At 38.7% G+C, this 14,749-nt stretch overlaps 1 protein-coding gene and 1 long non-coding RNA gene across 5 annotated transcripts in view; one reads left to right on the top strand and one right to left on the bottom strand.

Moving 5' to 3' along the window:
- The window catches only part of Syx1A (Syntaxin 1A), a 426,953-nt gene that overhangs the window by 404,846 nt on the left and 7,358 nt on the right, over positions 1-14,749 (top strand). For 3 of the 4 annotated variants that reach the window (XR_010854460.1, XM_067111171.1, XM_067111170.1), the window contains one exon: positions 5,382-5,496. The exons of the other annotated variant lie outside the window; for it this stretch is intronic. Coding sequence is in view for 2 of the 3 variants with exons in the window: in XM_067111171.1 (XP_066967272.1) it covers positions 5,382-5,462 (81 nt within the window). In the remaining variant the exon portion in view is untranslated. The remainder of the gene's footprint in view (positions 1-5,381; positions 5,497-14,749) is intronic. 4 annotated transcript variants of the gene reach the window in all.
- Positions 1-14,749, bottom strand: part of LOC136843134 (uncharacterized) — a 113,680-nt gene that overhangs the window by 85,450 nt on the left and 13,481 nt on the right. The gene's annotated exons all lie outside the window — the stretch shown is intronic.

Genomic DNA, 14,749 nt, shown 5'->3' on the forward strand with positions numbered 1-14,749 from the left:
GCCTGATAACTGTCTTATAAATCTTCATTCTGAGCTTTAATGGCATTTTCTTGTCTAAAACAACTCCAGTTACTTCCCTCCATTTTTGCCATGCTTCTTTCACTCTCTGTCTCGCTGCTTTCTCAGCACCTCCCTCTCCTGTTATTACTGATCCCAAACAGTTAAACTCATTGTTCTGCTTTAGCACTGTACCATCTTCCACTTGAATGTTTATTTCTTCATGTCCTTCTCTACTACTAGTCATTACCTCTGTCTTTCCAATGTTCACTTTAAATCCTTTCCTTTCTAGGGCTCCTTTCCATGCTATAAACCTTTCTTGCAGTTGTTCTTCTGTGTCTGCTATAATGACTAAATCATCAGCAAACATTAGATCCTATCGTCCATCGTTGTTCCTTAATTCTGATGTCAGTATATCTACAATGACGAGAAACAAGAATAGACTCAAAGCTGATCCCTGATGGAGGCCCACCTACACAGGGAATGTCTCAGTCCCCCCATATTTTGTTTGTACAGTGGTTCTTGCACCCTCATATATCATCTTCACTAATCTTCCCAACTTCCCTGGTACTCCTCTCTTTCTCAAACACCAATAGACTACTCTTCTTGGTACCCTGTCATACGCCTTTTCAAGATCCACAAAACACAAGTAAACTTTCCTGTTTCCTTCTAGATACTTCTCTTGGATTTGTCTATTATAAAAATAGCATCCACTGTGCTCTTTTCTTTCATAAACCCAAACTGCTGCTCATGTTTATCTATCAGTTCTCTCAACCTTTCTTCTACTATTCTTTCTAGTATATCCTGAATACATGCTCCAAAAGCTTTATTCCTCTGTAGTTCCCACAGTTTAACACGTCTCCTGTTTGTTTATACATTTTAATCATCCAACTATCGCTCCAGTACCTTGGCATTTCCTCTACATCCCAGATCTTTTCCAATAGTGTGTGTGCACCCACTCTTTGCCTAGATTTCCCAATGCTTTAATCATTTCTATTGTCACCTCTGACTTTCCTGCAGCTTTATTTACTTTTACTTTCTTTAGCATTCTCAACTTCACTCACTCTGATGTTTGCTACTGGTCCTTCTACTGGAGGAACATTTTCCAGTTCTTCACATTCATTCTCATTGTTTAATAGTCGTGAAAAATAATTTTTCCATCTTCTCCTGAGTTCCTCTTCCTCAATTAAGGTATTTCCATTTTCATCTTTAATAATTCCTACCTCTCCTACATCCTGCCTGTCTTTTCTTCTTGCTTCTGCAATTCTGTAGATTATCTTTTCTCCCTCCGGTGTTCCCATCTTCTCATACCATTCTCTCCTGGCTTCTCCCTTTGCAATCACTACCGCTCTCTTTGTTTTCCTCTTTGTCCGTCTATAGTCCTCTTTTGTTTGGTAGTTATCTTCTTCCCACCCTCTTCTCTGGCTATACTCTTTTCCTTCACAGCTGCTAGAACCTCTTGATTCCACCACCATGTTTCTTTTTCCTGTTGCTGCTTACCACCTGTCCTCCCACACACCTCTGCTGCTGCTGGCACCACAATTTCTTTCATATCATCCCATATCTCCTGAGGCAATTCTGACATTCCACTCGCATATCACTCTTTCCATCTTACTTCTGAACTCTCTTGCCTTCTCCCCCTTCAGCTTCCAAGTTTTAATCCTCCTATTCCTGGCTGGGGTTTTTCTTTTCTTTATTGCTTTCAGCCTAAAATCTGCCACTACCAGTTTATGCTGTGCTACAACAGATTCATTTGGAATAACCTTACAATCCATAATGATTTTCTTGTCTTCCTTCCTAACCAAAACATAATCAATTTGTGTCTCATTTTGTCCACTTTTGTATGTTGCTAGATGACTTCTCCTTTTCTCAAACTAAGTATTCAAGACTACCAGATTCATAACTTCTGCTAACTCTAACAATCTTTCACCTTCCTGGTTTCTTTTTCCAAAATCTCTTCCTCCATGTATTCCTTCAAAGCCATCAGAACTCTAACCTACATGGGCATTCATGTCCCAAATAACACTAATAGTTCACTTCTTTAAACTCTTTTGATATATTCTAATCTAATTTTCCTCTGAATTCCTCCTCCTCTTCACTACACCCTTATTGAGGGGCGTATGCCGAGATGATATGCCATGCCCTCTTATCATTCACAAACTTTAAGCCCATGAGCCTGTCAATGACATGCTGGACCTTTGTGACATTCTCCTGCAAATCTGGATGGAGAATAATTCCTACCCCATTTCTCCTTGTATCTTCCCCTGCGTAGTAACCTTTATATCCTTCTCCAAGCTTTCTTGAACTTTTCCCTTTCCATTTAGTCTCTTGTATACACAGAATCATAATTTTTCTTCTCTGCATGACATCAACCAACTCTTCCCTTTCCTGTGAGGCTACCAACATTCCAATTTCCAATTCTCAGCTTCCCTTTCTTTTTCATTCAAGTAATGAAACAATTTATTTATAGCAAACTTGTAAATTGTTAGAAAAAAGCCAAACTGACTTTAGAGGTTCCTTTAAAACGCCTTAAACTTTTGAAGAGGCTGAACACCATGAAGCTGATATGCCCTGAACTAGGCATGATAAAAATTTAAAGCATGTGGTAAGATATCAAGTAGATTTTCACAAAAGTGCTGACCTTTCAAAAATAAAATGTTCACTAATCAGAACATGAAGAGTCAGGAGCATGTTCCAGAAGTTAGAGGAATGGAAATATGGATATTTCCCCACATACCCTGCTAAGGACTCAGCATGTCAGAAGAATGGAAGATTCAAGAGTACATGGTACTCAAAATGTACTCTGTAAGGAGTGTTGTTCAGTACATGACTAATGCCCCTGAGAAAACAAAGGATTTCAAAGAAAAGAAAAGTTCACCTGAAAAAACCAGCTGACAATGATATTTAGCAGGGTTGCCCATTTCATCCAAGGAACTATGCACCAAACTCTTCAGAGGTCTACCACTAAGGAAGTCAGCAATGGAGATGTGAGCGCTGCATGTGTGAAAGTTTTTTTTAGTATACAAGAATAAAATTTCCCCCCTAATATTATTTAATGATAGTTGCCAGTGTTTCAAAGAAGAAACAGTTTACAGTAAAAATGGGTCGTGGAATAAGTTCTTTTTCTCATATGGTCTGTTGTTCAATGTCAGCTTTTTAGCGGAGGGCGGGGAGGTGGGGGGATGGAGGCATTACTAGTAAAGTGTTACAGGAACCGGTAATCCTCGCCAGAAACGATTGACTTTATGAGGAAAGGAGGAAATACACCGGCCATGCATGAGAGCTTATTGTTTTTCAGTTTCCTAGTATTTTTTCTTTAGATACAATGACCACTAAAATCCTTTAAAATATCGAATAGGAAGAGAAATGAAATATCTCAATGGTGAGAGAAATATGTTCAGTGCTTTGACCAATATGTATATAATAGCTAGATGATTTTATAACAGTTAATGCCTGATTAATAATATCCCTTTAACAAAATGTATTTTGGTTACTGTAAGTCGAGGTCTATCAGTTACTCTGCTTTTTTAAATATGTATGTTTTGCCCAGCAGGTAAAATCAGTGATATCAGTTTTTAGAGGTTGAGTCAACATTTAATGAAATTTTGAATTAGACACCTCCTGCAGTCTCTTGAGCAACAACAATGACCAAGTCAAGAAAAGAGCTCTCTCAAAATGACGTGAACTCCGGGCACCATCAGGTGAAAATTAATTCCATGTAAAACAGTATACCCACACATGGATAGTGAGCGCTCAGGTTTCATTTGATGTGGACAGTTTTGACACATGTTGCTATTAGCATTAAGCAGTTGTTTTTAGTTTTTCACATTTCACTTTCGAAGAGAATTACTTAAAATAGGTTAACTTCTCATCCCAGAAGCTACAGAATCTAGTTATTCTTCCTTATAGCAGAGCTGTCGCTCCATTTGACCCATAATAAAAATCCTTATACGGCACAAAGTAACAATATTAAGCGTCACGCAGTACTCGTAATGTATGGTTTTTTTTTTTTTAAATATTTTGCTGCCTTGTTTAAAAATGAAATCAATACCTATTGCCCTTGAGATTTTTTATATTTGGAGAACTTAGTAATCCCAAAAATGTCAAATAACACTTGTTTTTGTATAAAAGGTTGAATAACCTTTAGATCATTGTATACTCTATAAAATGGTGTTAGGTTGAAATTACACTTTCATAATGCTTGGGGGGATGTTCCAATGTGCATTGTTTGGATTTTACTTGTTATGTATGGACTTTCATTCTTGGTGAGATAAGTCTGCTTTGTACGTATTACAGTAATTATATATGCATGAAGACCTCTTATGCATGTACTACTAAATATATATATATATATATATATATATATATATATATATATATATATATATATATATATATATATATATATATATATATATATATATATATATATATATATATATATATATATATATATATATATATATATATATATATATATATATATATATATATATATATATATATATATATATGCAACAGTTACACTCTGTGTACATTAGACTGGTAAATGCTACTGAGCTACAATTGGTTCAGTGTTGCTTTAAGTTCATCAGTCATTTTTCATTATAATCTGCGCGTTTGGAGATCAAAGAAAAAATATGTATATCAGTAGGCAACAAAAACATATGTTTATCAGTAGAGACAAGATGGTGCCTTCCGATAAAAATTGGGAGGCCTCTTTATTTATCTTCAAACAGACAGCAATGAAAGTGATGCTGGAGCAGGAAACGAAATCTCTGTCCAGTGCATTTCTTTACTGTACAGATTACCCCACATAACACTAAAACAATCACGAATCTATTTTTATTGTAATTCTACCTTTATTTAAATTTTTGTTATTCTATTGATTAAATGTTGTGATGCTTCTCCTAAACTTTAAGTCAAGTACGAGTGTCTTCTAAAATGTAACTATTGTACGTGTTTAAGGTAAAATTAAATTACAGAAAAGTAACATCAACTGAAAACTACAAAAGGCAGCTCTTCGTATATACATTTTTTTCATTTTCTCAAATTTTACCGTAGTTCAATCATTTTTAACATAGCTGTGGTGGATTAGAATTAACTCAGGCATGATATATCCCTTCGCACTATGGAAATGTCTTCCTCCCTTATTTTTTCCTCGTTCGTGTCCACTAACCGCAGGACAAATGCTGCAGCAGGTGCATGGGTCCCACTGTCCCAGTCTAAAAGTAGCCTGAGCGTAGAGCTACAATCGGCTTGAGCCGGACTCGCTAGAGGAGTGGTGACTTTTTCTAACTTTTTCGAGGTTTGTCTTGTCTTTACGCTTGTCTGTGTCCTTTTTACTATTTTTAATGAGCAATGTGCCTGTGCACCCCTTGCAGAAGAGGATCATGATCATGGTGTGTGTGGCAGTACTAATCCTGGTGCTCGCTTCCACAATAGGAGGCTACTTCGGCTTGTAATTCATCCTCCTTCTACTCCTACTCATTTCGTCATGTAAGTAACAAACACGAACACATGTCATGCCTTCATGGGAGAGTAGCTTCACCAAAATTATAAAGGTAGCAGCTATAGTATATAACATATATATTATATATATATATATATATTTATATTATATATATATATATATATATATATATATATATATATATATATATATATATTTAATTATAATATATATATATATATATTATTTAATTATATATATATATATATATATATATATATATATATATATATATATATATAATTATATATATATATATATATATTATATATATATTATATATAATTATATATATATATATATATATATATATATATATATATATATATATATATATATATATATATATATATATATATATATATATATAGTACTGAAGATGTAGAAACAAAGTTTTCATCTTAAATTGCATTCTACGCTTTGAAAGCGTTTGATTCTTGTGAGAATGACTCTCCCACAAGTAGCATGATGAACAAAAAATGTGCGTAATGTCTTGTGTTTGTGGTAGAATTTGATGGCATCAGTAAAGTCACAAGTTGCAAGACCTGATCAACTTTCCATCAAAATGAATTACGAGAAAACCACAATTTTTTTTTTTCTTTTTGTTCTCTTCATCATATTTTAATTTTACTGTTATAAGTATTTAATAATCAGTTCACTTTGAATATCATATATCTTCGACTCTGGGCTCATCTCTCTTATTCAACGTTTAAGAGGTAAGGTTTCTTTTCATATATATTCCTTAATTTTTTTGCACTGATGTTTCAGTTTTGTGTTTGCCACGGATGAAGTTTTCACTTTTCTCCAGTTTCTGCAGTTAATGATTGATTTAGAGAATTTTCCATTTCATACAGTGCTTGATCAGGTGCTCCTATTTTCAGTACACATTAGTTTTGATACTGTGTTCAATTAAAGGAATTTAAAGTAATATTTATACAGTATCATTACCGAATATTTGATGTACTACAGATCTTTATTGGCCGTTGTATATGTGCTTGCTCGTGTATTCTGATATGGGTTTTGAAAAATGTTTTAAAATCTGCTCTAATTCTTATATTCACAGGCGTTCCATATTGATCTGTAAGTTTCTGTTCTTCCAAAAAAGCAAGGTAGAACATTTTTATTGCTTCTACCTTTTGCTGAAATATCTGAAGGAGTTTCAACACGTTTAAACTTTATAAGCACTCCTTACAGTTACAGTTTAAAGACAATCTACATTTTGATTAACATTCATATATATATATATATATATATGGTTCCCATATCTGTCAACTTTTCTGGTTGGTTCCTATTTTTTATTTTTCATGCCAAAGAATGATGTTGATTTCATACATAAATTAAGTTTTAGAACATCAGGATTTAAAAAATTTTAGCTGTCCTTCTGCATTATAACTTAAGTGTTAGGACATTTGAAGATTCCAAAGTTGGCTTGCCATTATTCACCATACCCTATAAATTACTATATTTGAAAATTCAAGTACTATGAACAATTTTGCATGGTTAACCAGGTAGTAATCAAATCCACCCTTTTCTTAGCTTGGCGAGAACATTAACCTAGTTACTGAGATGATGTATAAAGGAATAAACATTAGCTTTTAAAAGCAGAATTATTGCACCCATATGCTACATAACCTTTGCACTCTTCATGAATGAAATCAAAAGTTAGATACATTCATACATGTATATATATACTGTATACATAAGTTAAATGGTTCTACGAACTTTTTGTGTATTTAAAATTGTTCTGTAATTATTCAGTTTATTTAATATGTACTCATTATTACATTGTTGTCTTTGACATTACGTATAATATTGTGTTTTAAATGTTTGTTGCTACAGACACTTTAGAGCTCTAAGAACTCTGCAACAGTTGACTTCAATTTTCTGCTGAACATTCAGAATTGATGCGGTTGGTGCATATCTGACTAAGTATATATGACAAGACAGCCTACACTGAACCACTTCTGTATAAACAAACATTTTTAAATTTCATCCCTGGATTCCGTTGACCTGCTTGTATCAATTAGACAATCATGTCTTTTTCATAAACTGAGTGTAAAATATTTACTGGAATATATATGGTTTCTTTCTATGGAGATACAAACACTATGCCTTTCATGCATGAAGTATCCATTTGCACGTGTTGAACCACCCGTGTACTGAATACATAAGGATGGTACCTAGGTGGAAATGGAGGAGGGGGATGCCAAGGGGATGTTCATTATCACCCAACCAATGTTACCCATTGTCCTTCAGGCTGCAATAAGTTTCTTACGTTCAGTCCTTTTATCCGTATTGGCTACAGTATTCCCTTTATGTGAATCTCGCCCATTTTGTGACTTATCAACCTTAAGTGCTTTCTCATGTGACTATTGCCTTTCTGTGCCTGAGTGTGCTATGTATTTTTCTGTGCTTTTGTGCTTTTTGTTGCTTCTTGTCTCAATCGACAGCAGGCAAGACCAACTACATCTAAGGTCAAGGTCAACCTTGTAACTGTTTTTGCTGGGAACATGTTGTTCTTTTACTTACAACATAAACTTTCCAGGTGCCCATAAGGCACTTATGATACCCTGAGATAGTTACTTGTGGTTACAATGGTCTGGGCTTTATTGACTGCTGCAATGGAAAAGGGTTTTCCAGTTGCAGTCACTTAGCCTGGCGTTCCTGACTACCTTAAGTGCAAGGCAAGCAAGGACATCAGAGGGAAGAGTATAAGAGCCATTAACACTCTTCTTCATCCATCATCGTTCACCTTCACTTGACTATGCTATCTTTTCCCATGCATTTGGGTGTCAAGATAGGGAAGTCTAATGCTCGCATACGAAGTCTTTATAGGCTTCTGCGTGCTTTCCCCTTGGGGGAGGGTGGGGGTAAATGGCTACCAGCACTGATCAGCTTTCCCCAAGCAGGGTCAGTATAGCCATACCAGCCCATTTAGACTCGGGTTTTGCTACCTTCTCGTCTCTCAGTGAGTTCTCAGGCTCTCCTTGAGTTGAGGCTGTTCAGCTTACTGTTTGGTGCACAAGTTGTCCCCTAAGTCACCGCAACCCTTTGGAGTTGCACAAAGAGGGGTTTGTGTGGCCTATTTGCCAGTCATTTGACTGGTCCACAGATTAGGTTTTACCAATAGGAACAGGGTATACTGCTATCTTGGTCCATCTGTGGTTGGATGATCGTAGTGGACAGGTGTGAAGAGTAACTCTTCTCAGTGCAACTCTCTTCTCAGTCAACTCCTCAGGGTCTCACAGAGAGAAGTTCGCACAACCCGATTAGACAATTAGATGTAGGGGTCAAAAGGCCCATTCGCTAGTCACATACCCAGTCCAGAGATCAGAAGGGAAGGCCTTCTTCAGGAAGTTTTTGGGGAGAACCTGCATTGTTCCTTTCTTCAAGAAGTTCACACTTCCTGGAGCATGCGTGGTCCGAACAATCTTACAGGGTGAGTTTCTTTGAACTCTTCACCTCTCATGAGCGCGGGGCAAGGTAGGAGAGTTGGAGGAGTAATGCTAGGGCTTGTTCCTCTCCTTCCCTACCAAGCATCATAACAAGGGGCTGCAATGTTTTAGTCAAACTGGGTTCCGACAGTGATTCTGATGAGACTCGTATAGTTTGGTATGGAGTTTGGAAACCCGTACGAAGCTGAATTCTGTTGGGCTGCCTCCTCCGGTTGATGGAGCAGCAGTGTGGGCCTCCAAAGATTGGAAGGGATTAGACATTCCCATTTTTCCAAATTTCTTACAGAGTGCACAGGAGCAGCAATTCTTGGAATTTTTTCTCTCATTGTGAGAGAAATATCTCAGGGAGCAACTATGACTTAGTTAACATCCTTTGTCTCTTATAAGGAGTTGACCTTCAGGTGTATTCCAGACACTTCCTGGGCTCATTCCATACTTGCAGTTAGTGTATGGTGTCTGGAGAAGGTTAACATCATGTTCTACAGGTCAGTTAGTGCCTCTGTCTCGAGTATATCATGCAAAATTCTTCTCACAATTTTTACGCCAGAAGAGGCGTTTGCAATGGAGGTGGCAGAGGTGATTCCTTTGGTGGTGTTTGGAGCAGCCTGTGGGCTGTTCAATATTTGCAGTGTTGGAAATCATTTCTACAGCTTTCCTCAAGACCATTTAGTGGTTTAATATATGCACTAATGGTCTTCAGCAAGTCAATTATCTTGTCTAGTGCTAGATGGCCATCAGGGTGGTGAATTGAGTCAGGGGGTAAGATTTTCCTCCCTGGTACTTTTAAGTGTTGCTCCACTGGACGGAATTGGCTCTCCATACGAGATATAGTTTGTCTTTCTCTCTCCTTTCTGAAAACAAAGATATGATTATGAATCGCTTCTTGCTTCGGAAGAGTTTGGTGTTGGGAAGACATGGAGCCCCTCCTTCTCCCTCAAGGAAAATAGTTACTCTTTTTTTACTGTTTCCATCTGGCGAGTCAGGTTTGGAATAGATGGGGAGGAGGGGGGGGGGGTTACTTAGCCAAGAATGGCTGTTCCCCTGCCTCTATAACTTCTCTTGTCTATAGTGGAGGGTACAGGAAGCAGAAGTTTTCTTAGCAATTCTTAGGAACAGCTAGAGGTTTCTGTGTGGGGAGTTTGTTGTCCCCTTCTTAATGCACCAAACAAATTTCTCTTCTTTCTTCACATTTGCACATGTCTCTGTCCTCTCGACAGGGGCAGAAGTGATATTGGAGAAAAGAGAAAAGCACCATTAAAAGTCCTTTAATACTATAGTTCCCCAGTCTAGGTCGTTCCCAATTAGAGAACATGACCAGGAGTTAGAAATCTGCATTCTACCTCTTCCCTATTGAGTTTGTGGGCCAAACTTGTTTCTATTAGTCTTTTTGATGGGTATGGTTCAATTACCCATCAAAAGGGAAAGGGATTTCTAATTTTCATGAGAACTGGAGGACGAGTACTTGATTAAATACTCCTCATAACTCTGGGTAGTACCTTAACTTTTGCCTGAGGCAAAATTGTCTACCAGTTCATGATGCTGTGTTGAACTATCAATAGTCTTTTCCCAAGAGTATTACATGGTATCTGCCTCTTAGCTTGTCTTGGCCATTTTTAAGGGTTCACTTATTGCGAAACCCTTTAGTTATGGAGTCGTAGCACCTTTAAGGGTGTGACTTTTTTAGGGCTGTATTTTTGACACAGAAGGAGGCTTGTGATCAATAAAGTGAAGTCCAACCTCACTCCCAAGCAACAGGTAAAGTGCCTTAGATTACTGAAACTTGGCTGCAAAGAGTACTCTTTAGATGGCCCCTTGTGTTAATTAACTCGGGGGATACTGACATGGTTCCTGTCACGTGAGGAACAGCCCTTTTGGCCTTGGCAAGTGATCTTAGGTCTTCCGTTGCCGAGAGGTATCTCGTATAGAATGCACAAACCTTTTGTGTTCTTTTCTGTGTCTGATACAGCACTGAAATGCCAACTCAGATTTCTCGTTGCAGCTTCTTGTAAATCGATTCTTAAGGACCCTTTTATTTCCTTGGTGACAAAAAACTTTGTAAGGGTTTCCTTACTCTCCGCTTTTGGTATTGCTTTGGTTTCATTAGCGTCTGAAGGGTTGGGGGAGGGTGACTGACACCTAGGTTAAGTTTGTCTCAGGTGTATACCTTTTAGGTACAATCAGTCTCCACTACACCAATCTCATTAGGCATGCAGTGTGTTTAATGGTGCATATTTTTGGATTGGTTGCAAGTCTCTCACTGCAGTTCTTAACACTCAATTTCCAAGAAGTCTGAATTGGCATTTCAGTGTTGTATCACACACAAAAAAGAACACAAAAGATTAGTACAATCTACATAAGATGCTTCATGTCAACAGAAGACCTGAGATCACCTGCAAGGCCAAGAGGGCTGTTACTCATGGGACAGGAACCATGCTAATATCCCCCTAAGCTTATTATCACAAACAGCCATCTAAAGAGCACTCTTCACTGCTGAGTGTCAGTGAGCTCAGGCACTTTACCTGTTGTTTGGGAATGAGGTTGGACATCACTTAATTGATTGCAAGCCTCCAGCTGTGACCAAAATATGACTCTGAAGAGTCAGGCCCTTTAAAGGCATACAACTCCATAACTTAAGGGTATTGCAATAAGTGAATACCTTTGAAAAAGCCCAAACCAAGCTAAAGGTGGATACCATTTAATATTCCAGGGAAAAGGCCATTGCCAGTCTAAAACAGCATCTTGAATGGTAGATAATTCTACCTCAGGCAAAAGTGAAAAGTACTGCCCAGAGTTATGAAGGATGGGTAATCCAAAAGTACTCATCCTTCAGTTCTCACGAAAGTAATAAGTCCCTTCTCTCTTTAATGAGTAATAGAACCATACCCATCAAAAAGGCTTAATAAAAATAAATTTGGGCTACAAACTCAATAAGGAAGAGGCTGAACGTCAATTTCTAACCCCTGGTTGTGATACCTAGCAGGGAACCTGACCATTAAATCGGGGAACCAGTATTATAGGACTTATAATGGGGCTTTTCTCTAATTCAGTACCATTTTTGCCCATCAAGAAGACAGAGCCATGTGCAAATGCAAAGAAAGAAGAGAAAAATTTTTGGTGCTTAAAGGAGGAGAGGACAAAGTCCTAATGCAGAAACCTCTAGCTGCTCTGGAGAATGCTGTGAAAACTTCTGCTCCCCACACCCGCCACTACAGGTGAGAGAGGCTACCCCTCCATCATGGCATCTGGGGAGGAGAATAGCGCCTCTTGTCTACTAGAGCCCCTCCTTTCCCCTCTATTCCAAAACTGGCATGCTAGATGGAAAAGGTGGAGGATAATAACTATTTTACTTGGGGGAGAAGGATGGGCTTCATGTCTGTCCAACAATGGACAATTCCAAAGTGAGATGAGATTCATGATTGAATCTTATGAGAAAGGAGAGAAAAACAAAATCTCTCTCATACAGAGAGCCACTTTCTCATTACGACAGCCAATTCAATCCAGCGGAACAATGCTTAAAAGTGCCAGGGAGGAGAATCCTACCCTTTGACTGAAACCACTACCTTAATGACTGTCTTGTACTAGACAAGATGCCCAACATGCTGTAAACCATTAGTGCAACAACCATTGGTTAAACCACTAAATGGCCTAGAGGAAAGCTGTAGGAACAGTCTCCATGGCTGCAAATTCATTGTGGTGAATGGAAACTGTTCTGACGTAGCCTCTACGAATGTGAGACCAATAAACAGCCCACAGGCTGCTTTAAACACCACCAAAGGAGTCACTTCTACCACCTCTGGTACAAACAACTCTCTGGTATAAAAATGGAAGAGAAGCAGTTTGCATGATCCAAACGAAGGCACATCCTGATCCGCAGAGCAGGGCGTTAACCTTCCCCAAACACCACACACTAACCCCAAGTATGGAATGAACCTAGAAGGTGTTTTTGGAATATAGTCGACCCCCGCCTATTCGCGGTTCAGGATTTGCAGCTTCACCTATTTCTTCTGTGGAACCTATCAATAAGTTATTTATGGAAAATTTGCCTATTTGCAGATTTTTTCATAGAGCAATATTCTGTATTTTCATATTATTTTCATGACTAAATACTGTACTGTATGTACATATGCATTTTTTATGATAAACTAATGATTTACAGTACAGTTTTCAAATATTAAGTTTAATTAATAAGATTAAATTAAAAGAAATATAATAATAATAATAACAATAATAATAATAATAATAATACTGTACCTGTAATAATAATAATAATACTGTAATGAGATTAAACCATATGGGTATTCACCAGTGATGAATGTTGATTAAAGATGATGGTGAAGATATGACTGCACAGTAAAGCAGAGGAGTTACATATCCTATAGGGGTGCCTCTTCCCCTTCTTCAGGCAATTCTTCAGGGGCTTGAGGAGGCACTTCAGATACTTGGGGAGGAACTTCTTCAGGGATTTGGGGAGGCTTTGGCAGGTCGCCACTGCCGGATCAAGGGCATTTGAAAACTTCAAGGAGCATTCCATGTAAGGATCCCATGCCATAGCCGACTCCTGCGCCTCCTTGATTATTCTCTTAGTTAGGACAGATATTCCAAAGGCAGGCCCTCATCCTCCTCCTCACCCCCTGAACCTGGTGTGTCTTCTTCTTCGCTGGCAGACTTCACCAGCTCTTCCATGTTTGGTCCGTCAGAGGGGGTCAGAGTGGGCATCAATGAAGGGGCCTACTTCATCCTCAACGATGTCATCGAAGCCTTCTCCACCAAGCATCCTTCCCAACTGGACCACCTTATCAATGGCTGAATGTTGAATGTCTTCAGGAGAGAAGCCCTTATAATCATGCACAGACTTCAGCCACAACTTCTTCCAGCAGGCATTCAGGGTCCCCTTCTTTATGTCCTTCAATAATCGGTTAATGACAGTCAGACATGTGGCATTCATAAATTTACACCAACAGTCCTTCAGCGTAAATTCATTCAATGTCAGAGTCCATTGCATTTACAAGATGCTTGAGGGAGTTCCAGGCGTAGAGTGCCTTGAAGGCATGGATCGCACCCTGGTCCATAGGCTGGAGGAGAGAGGTGGTGTTGGCAGGGAGGAACTTGAGCTGGAGTGTCATAATAGAGATCCAGAGGATGGCCACCAGCATTATCCATAATCAATAACACCTTGAACTCCACACCCAAGTCAGAGGCATTGCCTAACTTGAAGGCTGAAGCTCTGAACAAACCAATGATCTGTAAGGACTTTGGTGATCCAGGCCTTGGGGTTGTGCATCCAAAACACAGGCAGCAACCCCTTTTTCTTATTCTTGAGGGCTCTGGGGTTTGCAGCTTTGTAAATGAGGCCTGGTTTCAGCATGAAGCTGGCCATATTCCCACACATTATGAGGGTAACCCTAACCTTCTGGGCCTTGAACCTGGAGGCTCTGGCTTTGTCAATTCATGAGGTATGTCTGGGAAGGCATTTTCTTCCAGAACAAGCCAGTCTTGTCCATATTAAAACCTGTTCTGGACAGTAGCCCTTGTCCCTGATGATTCTCTTGAGGGTTTCGGGATGTTTCACAGCCACTTCCGTGTCTGCCGATGCTGCTTCCCATGCAGAGAAACACTCTTGAGTTGGAACTGCCTCTGAAAATGGTGGAACCACCCCTTGCTGGCCTGAAAACCTTGAGGAGGTGATGATGTCCTGCTTGTGGCTCTTCCTCTTCTTCTTCCTCTTCCGCAGGTTCGCCGAAGCCTAACAAGTCTGCTTCCCGTACTTCACCGCCTTCTGTAACAG

This window comes from Macrobrachium rosenbergii, chromosome 11 (assembly GCF_040412425.1).
Source record: "Macrobrachium rosenbergii isolate ZJJX-2024 chromosome 11, ASM4041242v1, whole genome shotgun sequence".
NCBI classification, from domain to species: Eukaryota; Metazoa; Arthropoda; class Malacostraca; order Decapoda; family Palaemonidae; genus Macrobrachium; species Macrobrachium rosenbergii.